At 40.2% G+C, this 20,570-nt stretch overlaps 1 protein-coding gene across 1 annotated transcript; it reads right to left on the bottom strand.

The window, feature by feature from the left end:
* Positions 1–18,731: 18,731 nt before the first annotated feature.
* On the bottom strand, positions 18,732–19,772 carry LOC145139275 (uncharacterized). Its single transcript, XM_079073158.1, has 3 exons — positions 19,200–19,772; positions 18,986–19,148; positions 18,732–18,874 (listed from the first exon to the last, which is right to left on the bottom strand). Exons 1-3 carry the CDS (start codon positions 19,770–19,772, stop codon positions 18,732–18,734), a joined length of 879 nt encoding a protein of 292 aa, XP_078929284.1.
* Between the last annotated feature and the right edge of the window lie 798 nt (positions 19,773–20,570).

Genomic DNA, 20,570 nt, shown 5'->3' with positions numbered 1-20,570 from the left:
AATCGTTAGACCCTCCGGTCCGGCCTAAATCATTGGACCCTCCGGTCCGGTCTATATAACATATAGCATACATATATCACAATGCACATAAGCTCAAACATACACATAACACATAAGACCCTCCGGTCTGCACATAGATACCACTCTAGGTAATGTATAGTGAGAAGACTCACCTCGGGTAATCTCGGAAAGTCTCGAACTCGAATATCTGATCTAGCCTCCGCCTAATCACCTAAAGTAATTATCTCTAATTAATACGGCTCTCAAAGGCTAGACTAATCTCTCCCTATATCCTCTCAGAAGGGGAAAAGACCATTTTACCCCTCTAATGGTCCACTGTCCAAAAGTTGACCGAACCCTAAAAGTCAACCCCAGTCAACGGTCCAACTTTGACCAGACTCGTCGAGTGCACTCAGGTGACTCGGCGAGTCCATACGTGTCCTCTGAATCCTCCTAAGGCCTCACTCGAGTCGTCGAGTTAACCTTTTTATCGACGATTACCACTGATCACGAATCGTGGTGCAACACGATCCGACTCGTCGAGTCCGCTCATGGACTCGGCGAGTTTCATCCATGAGAATGCTCAAACGACCTCCTGATGTCAGATCTGTTTCTCTAACTTATAGATCTGGCCTTCTAACACCCAATAATCACGTAAAGGTCTGAACTTGGTGTCCATGCATGGGATTTTGGGCATGAAATGCCAAGAACATGATTTAAATGGGGTTTTCACTTATAAATACCATCAAGGCTGAATAAAGCAGGAACCTTTGGGTGCTAGAGACCTACTAAGGTCCAGATCTGGAGTTCAAGCCTCCTCATAAACCCAAATCCTCAAAGTCCCAAAAAGAAATGAAAAGAAGCCCTAATCTCCAAGATGAGAGATCTACTCAAATAAAAGGGAAAGGTTCGAACTTGATACCTCTAATAGAAGCTCTTGGACGAATAAGCAGTAGATCTATCAGCCTCTTCTCAATCATAGCTTGGAATCTTCTTTTCCTTCATCAAAATGCACTCACAAATCTCAAGTAAGGCTCAAGACTCTCTCACAAGCTCAAGGGGCGATTAGGGTTTCTTCTCAGAGAGGTGTGGCCGCAAACGAGGCTATAAGTGCCTTTAAATAGGTCCCAAATCCAGGGATCTAGGGTTTCCACTTACAGCGCCTACTCGACGAGTCTACTCTTGGACTCGTCGAGTAGTTCATTAAACTCACGTGGCCACCCCGCTTCTACTCGACGAGTTATAGCACCAACTCGTCGAGTAGATCAATGATCCTCAAAAATAAATAATTAAAAATAACATACCTGAAAATCTGGATGTTACACCCCAACAGACTGGGGTGCGGCATCTCCGCCCATACAACAGCTCATATGGTGGGGCACCAATGCTGGAGTGAAATTTGTTGTTGTAGGAGAACTCTGCAAAGGGTAGGTAGGAGTCCCAGCTCCCACCAAAGTCAATAACACAAGCTCTCAACATATCCTCAAGAGTCTGTATGGTCCGCTTACTTTGGCCGTCCGTCTGCAGATGATAGGTCGTACTGAAGTGCAACCGTGTGCCCAGTTCCTCGTATTATGATCACATTACACAATCTGAAATCTGTAGTCTCGAGATGGTCTGGCTCCCTGACAGACCGCTCATACCAAATCCTTATTGTTGAACCCAGTCCGCTTATCTCTAAACCAACTATCCAACTTCTGATAACCTGAGGTTCCTACTAGAAGATAGAGTCGCATACCAAATTTCCCTGCAGTACACTTATACTTGATAGAAAACTCATCCACAATACCAGATTCCTGCCCGGTTGCTGAACGAAGGAAACTCGACTAGCAATAACTGCCCTAGCTATATCGCCAATCATGGCTCCATCAATCCTTTCGGTCCATCCGAACATAATGACCTGACAATCTGTCGCCATCGATTTAAATACGAAAAGTGAACGCTACGAGAATACTATAGTCTTACATTATGTACGGTCTCCAACGACCTACCGTTTCCTGATTGCGTTTATGTTGTGGTCTACCCACTATCTTGTAAACTGGCCCACCCTGGCCTAATCGTCTGAAACAATTTGTGAATGCTATGGGTCCTCCTGCAGTCTCACAACACTTCCCTCACTATCTGACCGCCAGATCTACGGATTACATACAGAGTCTTCAGCATGACTGTACCGCCTCACCGGGCCTTCAGCCTATCTGGACCACTCTCAGAACCTACAACATGTCTGGACCGCCTCTCCGGGCCTTCAGCCTGTCTGGACCATTCTCCGAGCCTTCGGCCTGACTGGTACGCCCCACTGGCCTTCAGTCTATCTGGACCGCTCTAAGTCTGTTGAGCATAAACCTGGACCCATCCTGGTGCCCTCTCCCATATAGCCAGTTCTCCCCTACTTGCGGTTTCAAACTCCTGATCCAATCTGTGGACTATAATCTCGGCCTAACTCTAGACCTCATGTTGATCGCCCACCCTTTCGGGAAACCGTGGTCTAATCTCTGACTCGTGTATCTACCACATTCGCTAAATAACCCGCACACCTGTGCTGAATGTATTGTCGAGCCCTGGCAGCTAACAAAACCCTGAATCTATCAATCCAAAGACCCTCAGAGTCGAGCACACCCTCGACCGAACACCCGAACTGAACTCAATTCATGACTAGAACCCCAAACTGGTTCCCCAAATTCTGCTATCAAGCACCAAGAAGATGCGTTTCTCATGCTGGGGACTTCTACCGAACCCCCAACTAACACAACCCTCAAACCAAATAGCCACTTAGGCCTCCTTTCTCCCTGTCGGGATGTGAAACTTATCCCCATTTCAAAACCGTTCCTGCTTCTGCATCCCGGGGTAACTCTCCCCCACTTATATTCGACTAAGCCTTCACAATACATGAAAATTGGAGGATTCCCAATCCTTCTCACCTCCCAACGATCGATCTAATGACGACCAATTCTTTCCAACTAGTGCTCCATTACTAGCTAATCCCAATTGTTCACACACTTCTAAGAGCTAGATGAACACTTCCTGAATCCTAGTGAAACCGACAGTCCCTGATGCTTGAATGATACCATCCAAATCTTAAAGACCAAAAGATGGGCGCTTCAACCAATACCTCAGCAACGAGTTACTTCCCTTGGCGCTTTCATCCACCAATCAATAACGGTTACTAAAACCACTGAATCCTGACAATGCTGAATAACCATCACGTGGGATCCTATCCGCAGACCTCCCACATAATACCCCTCTTTCCAAGGTGCTCCAAATAAATCTCCTGCTCTCGGGCATCTAGGAATAATATCATTCAGGGTCTCGCACCCCGACTCACTCACCAGCTCAGTCGTCCACATATGAACTGCAATTGCTGAAGCAACCTCTGCCCTAATCCGGGCTTCAAACTACTCCCAAAGACATAGTCTCCAATCCCAAAAGTGCAATAGATCGCACAATCAATCCTTGTCGCCTGATACAAGAGATCCAAAGCGAACCAGGCCTTAACTCCTATGGGTAGGGATGGTAATCGCGTACGCCTCACGAGATACTCATGCCACACTGACCCACCCGCGCTCACCAGCGCTGAAATACTATCGCCACCCTCTGCGACCAACGGACCCCGGGGTTGGAAATACCACCTGAACCTGGGTCACAAGCCTGCTTACTCCGGAGGCACTCCGGGTAACTCTTCCGGAAACATGTCAGCAAACTCTCTGACCACTAGAACCTTGATACTGAAACCTGATCCCTGAACTCTAACTACCTACACTCCTTTGATAATAAAATTCTCCTGACACTTCTAGTGACCTAACGACTCATGGAGTTCCGCCATACATAGATAAAATAAAACAGGTAACTAACCCAAAGTTGTTGTTTACCCATACTCAACGAGATTCCAAGGCAAGACCAATACTGGTCAAAGACAGTTTGACCATGATATTATTACAGAGTGGGGTTTCCGATTACATACCTGAGATTTCTTGCGGCTCGACTTTGATCTCCTGAGGAACGATGACCGTTGGAATCCGAATTCCTTCCGCCTCCAACGTAGGACAGTTGGACCTGAAATGACCTGGCTGGTGACAATGAAAGCATATCTGATCCTTCTTGCAATCCCGTTGCACATGCCCTCTCTCTCCGCACATATAGCACCTGAATTTGTGACAAGAAAATCTATGGGTTCCCCCCACACTTGCCACACACCTCCTGACCCTCCTGACTACCAGTACCCAGGTCAACAGCCTCCAACTCTCCGTCCTCTACTGAAAAGTCCCTCCTCCTGTTTCCTAGTTGTGACCCTACAATCGGCACTCCCCCAGTAGTCATCCCAGCAGCAACGTGTCTCAAAGTTTGCAAGACTGCAATTTGCTCCCCGAGCTTGGCGATCACCCTAGCGGTGACCCGGTTCACGATACCGAACAATTCTTCTTGAAAAACCTGAGATACCTCCACGGTAATTTGGCCTATCCGGACCGCTAGCTCCTCCCCCTGCCGCCGTTACACCTGCTGAAGCTGTTGTGGCAGCCGTCTTAACAATGGCTGTATAGCGCTCGTCAAAGTACTCAACCATGGCGGTCTCAATAGACCCAAACACCTCCGGAATCTGACCCCGGACTATCTCAATCACCTCCACCCGGATAATCTCCCTGACGTGATCCTCTGTGAATGCTGACCTATCCTGGCTGCCAGCTCCTAATCCTGACCCGGATCTGGCCTCAAATCGTCTCGTAACCACCATGCTGGAAATACATACCAGGAAGATATCAGACATTCCGTGAAACAACGGAAAACCAACTACCAATAAAACCCTAGGGGTTGTGACTTCCTTACTACGCGTATGGGTCCCGTGCTTTCAGTAGTACAGGCCCATACTACCTTCCACACCTACCAATATTTGTCTCAAGTATCATCACAACGCCCTAACAATATACGTATGCATGGCGAGCGCTCAATCCTCACTCCTAGAGGAAGGCTAAATATCTCATAACTGGTCTACTAACCCCGCACAACCCACCCATCCATGAAACTTCCACCAACCCTGCAGCACACTCGTGTATGCTAGACATACATAACGATGGATCCTATAAACATCTGAATATCTGATCCTACCCTAAGCCCTTAATCGGACAAGAATAGGAAATAAGGCCAAATTAAACATTCTCAGGCTATAAGATCTTAATTATGTACAACCATGATGCATACACTAAGAAACTACAGTAATGATGTCAATTTCATATAAGGAAAACCCTAGGCTATCAGGCAATTCTATCATGCAATTCCTGAAGATCCCTAGCCTAGTCCTAGCATGCTGTTCTAACATATCACAAATCAAATAATCCGTAAGGTATTTTGGGGTCTATCCGCGAGCTCCGACTGATCGTACACTTGCATCCTCCTTTATTATTTTGAAAACATTTTAAGAAATTCGTTTTAAAATCTTGTCCTCAGTTTGAGACTGGAGACACGCGATGTTTCCTCCAATTCACTCAAACCAAGGCTCTGATACCAACTTGTAACACCCATAAAAATTTAAGTCAATTTAAAACTTTTTAAAACATTTAAAACCATTAGGTTTTTACAATTTGTTTCCAAAATAGTTAAACATCAGAGTATCCCCAGAATCAAATCATGAAAAATATAAGGAGGTGCACGATCACGCCTTCGCCTTCCCGCGATCATCAGAAGTACCTGAAGCAATAATCGATAAATGTAAGCTTGAAGGCTTAGTGAGTTACCCCCAAAATACCAACGCCATACATATATAACCATATCATATAAACAAACGCAGCATGCATAATGAGCCATCAGTCTGACTGGACCGCCTCGCAGGCCATCAGTCTATCTGGGCTGCTCTCCGAGCCATCGGCACGTCTGGACCTCCCTCTCGGGGCCTTCAGCCTCTCTGGATCGCTTGTCAGGCCTTCGGCCTAACTAGTATGCCCTAACCAGGTCTGCAGTCTATCCGGTCCGCCCTGGGTGTCTTAGCCTACAGCACAAAGCAGGACCTGCCTCAACCCAATCCCAATCCCAACAAACATGTGCACATAATATCATATGCTAGCATGCAATAACAGATAGTCATACAGATCTAACAGATCACTAACATGGCAACCATCCTATAAAAAGGATACCGATCTAACCGATCAATAACATAGCAACCATCCTATAACCATGATACCGATCTAACCGATCTCTAACATAGAAACCATCCTAAAACCAGGGTGATATCTAATAGAGCAATGACATAGCAACCATCCTAAAACCAGGATGCAAATCATAAAGGGCCGACCTTGGTGTCGTAGACCCTGTTGATATAGTGAGGAGAACTCACCTCACAAGTAGCTCTAATCGATAAAGTCAACTTAACCAAATGTAGCTCCAAATCCAACACCTACATCCACCGATGACTCGCTTCAAATAATTCCCAAATTACCAAAATACCCCCAGAGGTCAAACTGGTCAACCCTTGGTCCAAGTCAAAGTCAACGGTCAAAGTCAACAGTCCATGTTGACCAAACTCGTCGAGTGCAGCTAGCAACTCGTCGAGTTCCTTAAGGGTTCAAAAGGTCATAAAACCCTCACTGACTCGCCGAGTTTCCGACCAACTCATCGAGTCTATGCGTGTCCAGAACTCGGGGAAAACCCTAACTGACTCGCCGAGTCCTCTACTGAATCGCCGAGTCCATGCAGAAACCAAACAACGGGCAATGTTCATCCTACTCGTCGAGTTGACCAATCAACTCGTCGAGTCCCTTCAGTCCAACACTCATTCAGACGATTTTAAGCTACTACAAAGCTCCATATTGCAGATCAAGCTTCCCAAGGCATGTTTATCGCGTAAAGTTGCAAACTTTACGTGAATGCAAGGTGTTGAAGGCCAAAATCAAACTAAAGAAGAGGTTCTAGGTGAGAAGATGGCATTATCTTTCTAAAGGCTGGAACTTTATGACTATAAGGGGCTATGTAATGCCCGTGTTTCTAGGCTAGGCATTTATATTGACATTATAGTCTAGGTTAACCTTTGTAACTCATTTTGAAGAAATGAAAAAGGAATTATGTGAATATTATGTGAATTATGTGTTTTATGCTTAATTATTAGGGCTTAATTAATTAAGAATAAAAATGAGCGTCAAAAATTAAATTTTAGATAAAGCCGATATCTATTAAGAAACTTGTAGTGGGCGTGACAAGGATTACGGATATATAAAGAATGCCGAAATCCGAGTTATAACGAAGAAGTTATGACCTGTCGAAGTTTCGCGACAATGCGGCACGGGGCCGAATGTCGTAAAAAGTGAGTTTTCGATAAACTACTTTTTGGCCTTAGTGATCTAAACGAAACTCTTAGTTTTCGTTAAACCGAGAGTAGGCATAAAAAGAACGCCCAAATCTGACTTCGTATGAGGAAGCTATGATTTTTCGAAGTTTCAGCTTAGCAGTAGACGGCTAAAAATTCAAATTTTAGATCGAGTGATTTTTAGCCGACACGACCTAAACGAGAATCGAAGGTCTCGTCATTAGTAGCACAACGGTAAAAAGTCTGACGAAAACGGACGTCGGATGAAGAAGTTATGAATTTTTAACGGATTTCCTGTCCCGGTCTGTTAAAAATAAAATTATAAAAATTAAAGTCAAAATTAGCCAACGAAGTCTAAACGAAAGTTGTAGAGCGTAAATTTACCTACGCGTGCATATAAAGAACGTCAAAAACGGAGCGCGTATGCGAAAGTTATGGATTTTAGAAGTTTTTGCACAAAACCCGAGAAAATTCGCATAGTCACGATTTGCCACGTCACCCTCGCTTAGAACGTGCCACGTGTCCGAGATTGGTGAGTCATGCGAAGCCACGTGTCACCTTCCCTCGCATGAACAGTAGTTGCGTGTCGGATTCTGATTCGACCGAAGGGAGGCCCAATCCGAAGCTCGCAGCTGGACCGAGCCTCGCACCCCTTAGCCTACGAGCCTCGCAGATGGACCACTAGACCTCGGTCCAATCAGCAGCTGCCACCGAGGCCTTCGCACGTGCAGCCACCTGCGCACCCTCGCCTGCGGACCCCACCACCAGAACCGACTTCGGACCCCTATAAATAGAAGGGTCCTGCGAGCCTTCTCGGGTACTTTTGGGATTTCACCATTTTTCACCCCTTTCTTCATATTTTCTTCATCTTAACATTCCCCAAAGCCCCGGTATCGATTATAAGCCCCGGAATACGCCACGAAGAGCCCGTGAAGCCCAAAAAATTTATCTTTTCGGTTTCGAAGCCCGACCTTTGCAGAGCCCGGTTTCTCAATAAAACTCCCGGTTTTATTAGAAACGAACTTTTTAGGAAACGAATTGCTGCCCGATTTTCATCAAAACATGTGAGTGTATAATCACTTTCATTTTACACATAGATATAAAGTATTTACCTTATAATACGTGCTATGTGCAAATATATTAATTGTTTATTTGAGGTGACTGTTGAGTTGATGTTTTATACAAGTTTTAAACTGTATAAGTATTTTTATCTACAAATATGTTGGGTAGAACATGGGTAGATAGTCATGTGTGATAAAATAAAAGTAATGAGAGGCCTCGATGTGATTTGTGATTCAGTCATCTAGCGGAGTTTGGATGACAACCACGGACTTTCTAGACAGTCCAGTGGGAAACATTAGCAGGTCCGCAACCTGTAGGTGTTAATGGACTAGAGTGTTCATTCGCTGTACTCCATCCCCCTCATGGTTGCCTTTAGGACATGTATGGCTGAGGAAACCCCTTAGCAGTAGTTTCCATCCCGATGATATTCTTTAGGCTAGGTCCCTTGTGAAAAGTGTTTAGGGACGTAAAGTGAGGATAACGGGAACGGGTAATCAGGGTTATTGTTGATTGGTGAACTTAATAACTTTATTATTATTGTGGGTTGAAAACCGTATATGCTCAACAGGCTCCCAAGCCTGACCCACTCAGTTTTTTTATGATTACAGGTAGTGGACCCCGAGCATAGTCGGAGGATGACGTGAGATTTTTGGATTATAGGCCAGTAGTTGTAAATAACTGTAGTAAGGCTTATAATGTCTTGTTTATGCTTTTGATCTGTATCGGAACATGACATCCCGAGGTTTTGATATATATGGAAAATATATACCTTCTCAATGAAGGATTTTGATAAACTTTTATCATATGTTGTTTGGGGACCAATTCCGCAACATCTTTTGAAAAGATTTCTCTGATTTTATTTTAAAAAGCATAAATTAAATCGGTCTTTTCTGGCCGAGAAATTAGGGGATGTCACAGGCTAAAGGAGTCCAGATCTGAAGTTACAACTTCAGATCTTGTCCCAATCTGGAAATACCACCACAATACATCAAAAAGGGTTCTAAACCCATGAAACAAGAGATCTAGCTAATGGAGAGCCAAGGTAACAACTTGTTACCTTCAAAGTGATGCTAAGGTGAAGTAGAACTCGGATCCACAGCCTCTCTTTGCTCCAACTTCTTGTATTTCAAGCTCTTCCACCACAATCTACCTTCCAAGCTTAATATCACACCAAACTGAAGTGTAAGCAACGATTTAGGGTTTATGGACTCACAAGGGGCTGTAAGGGAGGCTAAGGGGAAAATGACCCTTAAATAGGGTGCAAAACCCCGGGGATTAGGGTTTCTCATTCCAGCTCCAACTCGTCGAGTCGGGTTCACCAACTCGTCGAGTTGGTTACTTAAGCTACGTGGCCAAACGCGTCCCTACTCGACGAGTCGAGGAACCAACTCGTCGAGTAGATTTTCTGAGATGGACATAAAACTGTAAAATTATATATCTGGGAGTCGGGGTGTTGCAGCTTACAAATGGAAATCAAAAGTGTTTGCAATGGTTATAATTCTTCAAAAGCTCCAAAACTTCTCCCAAAATATCCCTATTATGCTTCCAACCCTGTCAATATGTCAATAATGATCAATTTCCTCCTTTTTAGCACCATAAGTAACTGTTCACGTGCTTGACTCAAGACCATGTGTTTTTTAGATTGGCCATGCGTTTTTGCCATGGCCATGTGTCGGTGTGACATGGATTGTGTTTCCAATGTCGTTGTAACTTATATTTATAGTCATACTCGTCGTTATGAATTTATAAATAAGATTTATTAGTGATTATACTTTATAATACTTATTGATCTACTTACGGGAGTAATGTCTAGGATAGATTTAGTGAGGTGTTTAAAGTGGGATTTCCAAACAGTATACTTTGTATACCAAACAAACCCTACCCCTAATATGATCCTACCTGGTTATTCCTTACTTGATAGATGTTGATGTAGACATTGGGATTGTTGAGGAATCTAGACTATGATTAGTCACGAGGAATATCAGATTAAGACTTAGTAACAATTACACCTAGGTCACTTTAAGGGAAAAGTAAGTGCTAAGGTGAGACGCTGCCCAAATTCTGAGGCATCCACTTTTAACAATTGAGTGCATAGTTACTTTCAGCTCACACATAGATATGAAGTATCTATTAAATGTTATATGTGCTTATTACCTGTGTTCTTGATATATTTGCTAAATGCAAATATATGATATGATTTTACTGTATAAATTACTTTATTGTATTTTAATTTGCATTAGGTAGTAAAAGGGTTTTGGAAAAATAAAATAATGGTGAGAGGCCATGCATTATACTATCTGTATTACCGGGACCAGTCATATAACAAAGTATAGATGACGCCACCGACTATTCTTAGTAGTCCGCTGGAACACTAGAAGGTTCGCCACCTGTAGGTATAAATGATCATACTTTTTAGGGAAAAAATAAAGTTGTTTATTTGTGGTACTCTAACATCCTCATGGTTGCCTTACTGACATATATTGCTATGGATTTCCCAGAAGTAGTATTGTCTACTCACATATCTCCTTTAGGGTAGGTCTCTTGAGATTAGCATATAGGGATCTGAGAGTGAGAATAACGGGAATGGGTAATCGGGTTATTTGTTTATTGTGAAAAATATATAGTTATAGTATTATGGGTTGAAAACTCTATGTGCTCACCAGGCTCTTAAGCCTGACCTACTCATATTCTTTATATCACAGGTAGCGGTACGAAGGTGCAATCAACTGTGAGGTTGTAGGTGTTTAGTCCATTAGTAAGATAAGTTAATGTAAGATCTTTATTGATTATCTTTATGATTATGTTTTGCATCAGCTATGACATCCCAAGTTTTAATAATCAATGAAAAATATTTCTTTGGAAATACTTTTTATGTGACAAATTCTGCACTACTCTATTTTTAAAATAAGCTTAAATCAAAGGTGTTTTCAGACCGTGAAAATTGGGGTTGTCACAGTTGGTATCAGAGCATTAGTTTAAGCGAACTAGGAATTTTGAGGACTTCTAGATTTAAACTTAGAATTCTAAGTGATGATTGTGAGGTGTGTGTCTATTTTATTTTAGGTAGTATACCTAATCTGACACAAGCACTACAATACTTTATGGAATGTGCCTTATTTGCTATTATGTGCTAAATGATTTATATAATATCATGATTTAGGATACATGCCTAAATTGCTATAGAAAAAAGCACTAGCATATTGTAGGAAGATGCCTTAACTACTATTATGTGCTATAAGTATATAAATATAGTAAGTAAAAATAGTACTATATTAAAATACTTCAAGCTACGGGCATAGAAAGTCATGACAATCAGAAAGAGCGGTAGAGTCGTCAATAGTGAAGGAGGTCTAGCACCTCAAAACGTCGGAGCAGGAGCTACTCAGTTCCCGATGGATGAAGTTTGATTGATGACGCAAAACATGCTAGCTCAATAAAGGCGTGAGTTTAAAGAACTCCTAACTCAGGAGCTAGCTAACGCTAGAGGTCGAGTACCAGTGGCAATGAACCAATAGTCACTGAGCGAGTCAACAATGGACTAGTTCCCTCTCATCCAACAATGTTTTAGGAAGGAAACGATGATTCAAAAAGTCACTAAGGACCACTTCCTCCTTCAAAAGACTCTGAGATCTGAAGGAATGACAAACCTAGAGGCTACTACAAGTATAAAGATTTCACGCCTTGCAAGCCATCATCACTTAACAGGTTAGAGGATCTAGTTGGATTCATTGACTGGATTTAGAAACAGAGCTAGCTTTCATCACTTGCGGTTGCACTGGTAAGTTGCATACCACTTTTGCAGTGAGACAATTCAAGGGTGCAACGATTTGTTGGCAAAGACTTTAAGTCCTAACAACCCACTACAGCTAACCTGGGAAGAATTCTTATCCCACTTCAAGCGCAAGTTCTGCTCAGTAGAAAATATGTTGGAGTTAGAGAATCAACTCCAAACATGGAAAAATGGAAGCATGACTTTTGATGAATATACTAATGCTTTCACCGATAAAATGGAAGTCGCCCTATGTGTTGTTTCATTCGAATTAAAAAAGATTGATAGGTACACCAAGAGACTACCATGGGAGTACTCTGTGCTGGTTAATCAGACACATACTTTCGAGGTAGTTGTCTAGACTACAAGGTCCGTTGAATACATGCTCAAGAAAGGGACCACCGACAAGACTGAAGCTGGCAAGAAAAGGTAGAGTGAAGGACTCCCAAACTCCAAAAAGAAGAGCAAATCCTTCAAATCTAACCCTAACAGTAGGAATTCTGTGGACAATAGTGAGACAAGGTTGTATGAAAAGTGTAAAGTGAAGCATGTCGGATAATGCACATAAGTTGTGACTTGCTACCAGTGTGGCAAAACTGGTCACTATTCTAGCAAATGTACAATCGACCATAAGTTGTGCTTCGAATATGGAGAAGCCGGGAATTTCAAGGATGACTGCACGAAGAAGAAAGAAGCAAAAACGAATGTGCCAAAGGCGAGGCCATTCCAGATGATCCCAGATACAGCAAGAGATGAAGCAGATGACGTTGAAGAGGGACATGGGAAGGATGCCTCTTCTCCAAGGTACAAGAGGCAAAGTAGTCATCTTATATAAATAGTAATAGGTTGTGTAGCCTAATGTAAGAGGAATTAGGTATGAATAAATGTTGTAATCTTTTTAAGAAGTTGTAAAATCCCTAGTTATGTTACATTGTTCACTATGAGACGATAAAAAATTATGATTTCCACATAATGGGTTGGTTAAGCTAAATGGATTAGAATAAATTCTGGTATAGTGTGCCTTGTAGACAGGACACTACACAAGGAATAATTTATACAAAGAGGTTTCGAAGTGGAATCATTGTGAAGATAATTGCGAGAATAGAAAATCCTAGTAGAATCTAAAGAAATTTGCTTTACATACTTGAATGGACACATTAATATGTCTTAATTTGCTATGTGATTTTATGTGTGGTGACGTAGGAACTGGGAGACAATTCTTGGGATAAGTAAGAATAGGTGTGGAAGGTAGTATGGGCCCATAATACCAAAAACACAGGATTCATACTTAAATCAGGATGAGTCACAAGGTTTCTAAGTGACTAGTAGTTGAATTCGTTTTGTTCATGTCCGTCGTTACCATCGTTTCGGTAATGACTAAGATGTTATTTCGACCCTAGAGGTCATAGCAAATCGAGTTCGACTAAGATAGAAGCTACAAAGTAAATTACTCAGTTCAGAGAACCATTTTCGTTATAGTGTCCGACTTTGGTCAAAAGATTTAAGGAAAAAATTGAAGCGATCGACAGAAGTATCACAACCGTCGTTGAAGACTAAGAAGATGCTGGGATGTGATTATATCACATTAGAACATGAAGTAAGGTATCTTCCGTACTAGAATCTATCTAAAAAGACTTGAGTCTAGCCATTGCATCATGAGGTGGAAGGCCATTAGAGCATGATCCATCGGTCTATTACGGTAGTCGAAGTAAAGACCTTATCATGGATTGAGTCCGTTTGAGAAGGAGCGAGAGTCTCTGATAAAGATTGAGTTAATGATCACTCACAGAATTATTATCCAACACTGTTTTTGCTGATGATTTTGTGATGTAATCATCCTTAGGGGGAGATAATTGTAATGCCCGCAGAATCGAGCTAGACAATTATGATATACTAAGTAATAATTATTATAAGCTGAAACCTCAAATAGGGAGATCGCTAATCTTGCACGTCACAAACTACATATTATAAGTCTTATAGGGAATTTATCAATAAGCAATAAATCGACATTTTGAAACAATGTTATTTAGGAAAAATAATCTTATCCAAAGTTATAGTAGGCATAACAAGGATTTCGTACATATAAAGAACTCTGAAATCCAACTTCGTATGAAGAAGTTAGGTTTCTTCGAAGTTTCGCGATTAAACCAACACGACTTTGCGTATCGTAAAAAGTGAATTCTATATGGATTGATTATTAGCCTAAGTAATCTAAAAGAAATTCGTAATAATTGTAAAAACCGAGAGCGAGTGTATAGCGAACGCCTAAATCTGACTGCGTACGAGGAAGTTATGATTTTTTTAAAGTTCCAGTGCAGCTGTGTTAACACAGGAATCAGAATTTAGATCGGTAAATTTTTAGTCGAAACAATCTAAACGAGTGTCAAAGATCTCGTTAATAGGAGTCCATCGATATAAAGACAGTCGATAATGGATGTGGTATGAGAGAGTTATGATTTTTATATAGACTTTAACAGTCTAAGCCACTTAAAAAAATAACTTTAAAAATAAATTTAGAAATAGCCGAATGATTCTAAATGAAAGTTATAGATCTCATCAATAGCTACACATGCATAAAAAGAACATCGAATACGGATTTCGTATGAAGAAGATATGATTTTTTGAAATCTGAAAAATCGTACGTGGGTGCGCAACGCACATTGCATGCTTCTAGAAGCCGCCTATGTAGCTTCAGCAGTATTTCGCCACGTGTCGCAAGGAAGGAGGCCGAACAGGCCAGGGCGTGGTGCGTCTCCGAGTTTTTCGCCTATATAAGCCTTTTGCTGCCCACATTTCCTCTCCACAACATTCTAAGATTTCTCTCATACTTTAGGCTCGGTTTTAAAGATATTTCTTCGGGATTTCCGAACATTTTAGCAAAGCTCTGGGTATCTGGGCTCGACTAGTAGATGCTCACGGGTTGGAATTCTGTCAATGCAATCTCCCGATTTTCGCTAGAAAACATCTGTAAGTTAAACTACACTCTTATTTCTTTCGGTGTAACTTATATTTATATTCATACTCATCGTTATGAATTTATAAATAAGATTTATCAGTGATTCCATGTCATAATACTGATTGATCTACTTATGTGAGTAATGTCTAGGCTGGATTTAATGAGGTGTTTAAAGTGAGTTTTCCAAATAGTATACTCTGTATACTAAACGGACCTTACCTCCAATATGATCCTACCTGGTTATTCCTTACTTGATAGATTTTGATGCAGACATTTGGATTGTTGAGGAATCTAAACTATCATTATTTATGATGAATATCATACTAAGACCTAGTAAAAATTATACCTAGGTCACGCCAAGGGAAAAGCTATGAAATCCTTAATTTTCAAGGTCTGAAAAGATCTTTTTATTTATGCTTATTTTAAATTAGAGTGATCTTTATAAATGCGAAATTGGTCCCATAAAAAGTATTTCCGAAGAAAATGTTTTTCAGTGATTATTAAACTTGGGATTTCATAAATGATACAAAACATAAGAATAAATATTATTGGCCTTACATTAACTTATTGTATTAAACGCCTAAACTCTTCGAATCTCTCAGTGGATTGTACCTTCATATTGTTTCCCGTGATACAAAGAAACTGAGTGGGTTAGGTTGGGAAACCTGGTGAGCAAATTGGGTTTTTCAACCCACAATATTGTAATTATATAGTTTCACACAAAACAAGTTATCCTGATTACCCGTTTGCGTTATCCTTACTCTCTAATCCCTAATGCTAGTTTCAAGATACCAATCCAAAAGGATCTCAATGAGTAGACAATACTGCTTGTGGGAAATATGTAGCAATACGTGTCAACAAGGAAACCCTGAGGGGGATAGAGTACCTGAATGAACACCTTTACTTTTACTCTGAAAAGTATGATCATTAACACCTACAGGTGGAAAACCTACTATTGTTCCACCGGACTACCTAGAATATTTAGTGGATGTCACTTATACTCTGTTAAATGACTGGTCCCGGTAATACAATATGTAATCTTTCACCGTTATTATATTTTCCCAAAAACCCTTTACTAGCCAACATGAATATCATAAAGTAAGTTAAATAAGTAAAATCATGTTATAGCACAAATATCAAATACATAGATAGAAAGAACATATAACATTTAATAGATAGTTCATATCTATGTGTAAGCTGAAAGTAACTATGCACCCACTTGATAAACTAGATGACTGGTGATTTGGGAATGGCTTCGCCTAACACCTTGATGTGACCTTGGTATGATTATTACTAAGTCTTAGTCTGATATTCCTTATGACTAATGATATTCTAGATTCCCCAATAATCCTAGTGTCTACATCAAGATCTATCAACTAAGGAACAACCAGATAGGATCATGTCGGAGGTACACAAAGTATACTGTTTTGAAATCTCATTTTAAACACCTCACTAAATCCATCCTAGAAATCACTCCCATAAGTAGATCAATCAATATAATGACTTGGGAATCATCGAAAAAACTTAATTATAGGTTCAGAGTAACGACTATGACTATAGCTATAAGTTACACTTAAAGTAGAGTAAGTGTAGCTCAACTTACAGAGTATTCTGATGAAAACTGAGAATTATGCGGGAAGAACTTTACTCGAGAGCTTCTAACTTCCGACTATATAATACCGTAGGGCCTCGCTAGAGTAACCGGAACCAGGGAGTAAAGGGAGAAAGGTCTAGAAATGATTTACTGAGCATTTGGAGGAAAAAATGTGAGAAAACGAGCTGAGAAACGCAGAATTTATAGGCTGGAAAGTGAAGCACGTTGCACACTTTGTTCCCTGAATGTCGTACACTTGTCTGTGGGTGCTGAGATCGTGTCGTCTGGGTGGCGACATGTGTCGCGATCTTGTGGTATTTCAGACGCCCGTCACGCACCTTGTCGGCGTGCGCGCCTGCGCACGTATTTTTTATAAAACTTCAAGAATTCGTATCTTCTTCATACGAGCTCCATTTGACACATTTTATATCAAAACGTAACTATTGACATGATGTACAACTTTCTTTTAAACTCTGTCGACTAATTTTGACTTTATGTTTAAAGTTATATTTTTAACAGGCTTAGACTATTAAAGTCCATTAAAAATTCATAACTCTCTCGTCTGACGTCTGTTCTTGATTGCCTTTATATCGACAGACACCTATTAATGAGCTCTTCAACTTTTGTTTAGACTGTTTTTCCTAAAAATTGACCGATTTTAGTTTTGGTTTTTAAGTCGTATACTACTACGCTAAAACTTTGAAAAATCAGAACTTCCTCTCACGAAGTCAGATTCTTACGTTCTCGACTACTACGACTTTATTTAGATTAATTAGGTTAATAACTAATCTATCAAAAATTCATTTTTTACGATACACATAGTCGTGTCCGTTTAATTACGAAACTTCGAAAAAGCATAACTTTTTCATACAAAGTCGGATTTCAGAGTTCTTTATATGCACGGAATCCTTGTCTCATATAATATATTTTTGGTTAATTTTATTTATCCTAAACAATATTCTATTAAAAAGTCATAGTTATCCTTTATTATATCTTAATTGTCTAGCCTGAATCTGTGGACGTTACAATTATCTCCCGCTTAGGATGGTTATGTCCCGGAATCATCAGCAAAGCAGGGTTGTATGAAGATCTTGCGAGTAAGTTTTCCATCCTAAGTATTAATCATCCAATATGAGGACTACACTCCCACTACCGCAATAGACCAAATGGTCATACCCTTATGAACTTCTATTTCATGATGCATTAGCTGGACTCAGGTCTCTTTGAGTCAGACTATAGCATGGGGAATACATTCCTTCATGTTCTAATGTGGTACAACCAGATTATTGTAGGTAATGTTTCTAGCTACTGGTTGCTTAGTCTTAACAACAATTTCAATACTTTTGTCGATCGCTTCAGTTGTCCTTCCATCCAATGTTTTGACTAAAGTGGGATGCTACATAAAAGTTGGACTCGATTTATCTTAGTCAGACTCGATTTTCTATGACCAGTAGGGTTGGAATAACATTCATATTCTTAGTCATTACCGAAAGGATGGTAATGACAGACATAAACAACTCAATTTTAGTGCCTTAGTAACCTTGTGACTCATCCTGATTCAAGTATGAATCCTATGTTTCCAGTAATACGGGCCCATACTACCTTTCACACCTATTCATACTCATCCTAAGAATTGTCTCTCACTCCCCAAGTTACTATTCCTAAAAATCACAAAAGCAAGTTAACACATATAGGTGTGTCCAAGTAATCATATACAACAAATTTCCTCGACTCCACTAGGATTTCTTCCATGCGTATCTTCAACCGCAATTCCACTTCCCAATACTTGGTATAAATTCTTTCTCGTGTAGTGTGTTGTCTACAAGGCATACTATACAATAATTTATTCTTAACCAACCCATTATGTTTAAATCATAATTTCTTATTGTCACACACCGAATAATGTAACATAACTAGAAATTTTAAAACTTCTGAACTTATTACAACATTTATTCATTCTTCATGCATTATATATTAGGCCACACATCCTATTATTATATATATATATAGGATGATCACTTTCAGTCTTGAACCTTGGAGAAGTGGCTTCCTTCTCTTGTCTTCCTTAGGCACCATCTGCTTCTGCATCCAAGATCATATGGAATGCCCTTGCCTTTGGCACATTTGATTTGGAAGTTCCTTTCTTCTTTGGGCAGTCATCCTTGAAATGCCTGGCTTCTCCACATTCGAAGCACAACTTTTGGTAGGCTGTAAATTTACAAGCATAGTGACCAGTCTTGCCATATCTGTAGCAGGTCACTCATTCTGGGCATTGCCTAACATGCTTCAACTTGCACTTTTCACACCGCCTGGTTTCACTTTTATCCCTAGACTTCCGATTGTTGGGGTCATATTTTGAGAATTTTCCCTTCTTGTTGGAGTCTGGGAGTTCTTCGCCCTTCCTCTTTTTGCCAACTTTAGTCTTGTCGGTGCTTCTCCTCTTGGTCATGACTTCTACTGACATTGTGGCCCAGATGGCTGCCTTAAAAGTATATGCATGCTTAACGAACTAAAAATACTCCCATGGTAGTACCTTGGAGTACCTGTCAATCTTGGATAATTCATCAGGGAGCACACGCAAGGCAAATTCCATTTTATCAGTGAAAGCGTTGGTATATTCATCAATGGTCATGCTTCCATTCTTCAGTGTTAGGAGCTGATTCTCTAACTCCAACATGTTTTCAGCTAAGCAGAATCTACACTTAAAATGGGTCAAGAATTCTTCCCATGTCAGTTGCAACGACTTGTTAGGGCTTAACGTTTTTCCTAACGTATTCCACCAACGGATCGATGCACCCTTAAATTGTCTCACAGCGTAGGTGGTTTGAATCTTATCATTCCAACCACACATGAAGAAGGTTAGTTCCATTTCCGAAATCCATTCCATTACTCCAACTAGATCGCCATTCCCATTAAATGATGATGGCTTGCAAGTCATGAAATCCTTATACTTACAGTACCCTCTAGGCTCATCATTTCTTCGTATCTCTGGTTCTTCTGGTCCTTGATAACTCCCAGACTCATTGTTTCCTTCCTGGATCGTTGTTACATGAGAAGGAACCAACCCATGGTTAATTAGCTCAATGACTATCGGTTCGTTGGTCATTGGTACTCCACCCGTAGCGTTAGCTATTTCTTGGGTTAGGAGTTCCATAAACTAATCCCTTTGTTGATCTAGCATATTCTGCATCATCAATTGATATTCATCCATCAAGAGATGAGAAGCTACTTCTCCGAAGTTTTGAGGTGTTGGACCCCCTTCATTATTGACGATTGTATCGTTCCTTGTGATCGTCATGACATTTTATGCTTGAAGGTTCGAGTATTTTAATATAGTAATACTTTACTTATATATATATATATATATATATATATATATATATATATATATATATATATATATATATATATATATATATATATATATATATATATATATATATATATATATATTCCAGAAATTAAGGCATCCTCCTATAGTATGTTATCATATAAATGATTTATCACATAATAGAAATTAAGGCACATTCCATAAGTATTCAAGTGCTTGTGTCAATTCAACAATACTACCTAAAGTAAAATAGACACAAACTTCACAATCATTGCTTAGCATTCTAAGTTAAGTCTAGAAATTCCCTAAAATTCCTAGTTCGCTTAAACTAATGCTCTGATACCAACAGTGACATCCCCAAATTTCAAGGTCCAAAAAGACCTTTCTTTTATGCTTATTTTAAATCAGAGTGATCTTCATAAATGCAAAATTGGTCCCATAAAAAGTATTTCCGAAGAAAATGTTTTTCAGTGATTATTAAACATGGGATATGATAACTCATACAAAACATAACCATAAAAATTACTGACCTTACATTAATTTATTTTACTAAAGGCATAAACTCCTCGAATC

Source organism: Lactuca virosa, chromosome 9, assembly GCF_052849685.1.
Source record: "Lactuca virosa cultivar CGN04683 chromosome 9, Lactuca_virosa_CGN04683_v6, whole genome shotgun sequence".
In the NCBI taxonomy this organism is placed as follows: Eukaryota; Viridiplantae; Streptophyta; class Magnoliopsida; order Asterales; family Asteraceae; genus Lactuca; species Lactuca virosa.
The sequence above is the reverse complement of the archived record's forward strand: the minus strand, read 5'-3'. Positions and strand labels throughout refer to the sequence as shown.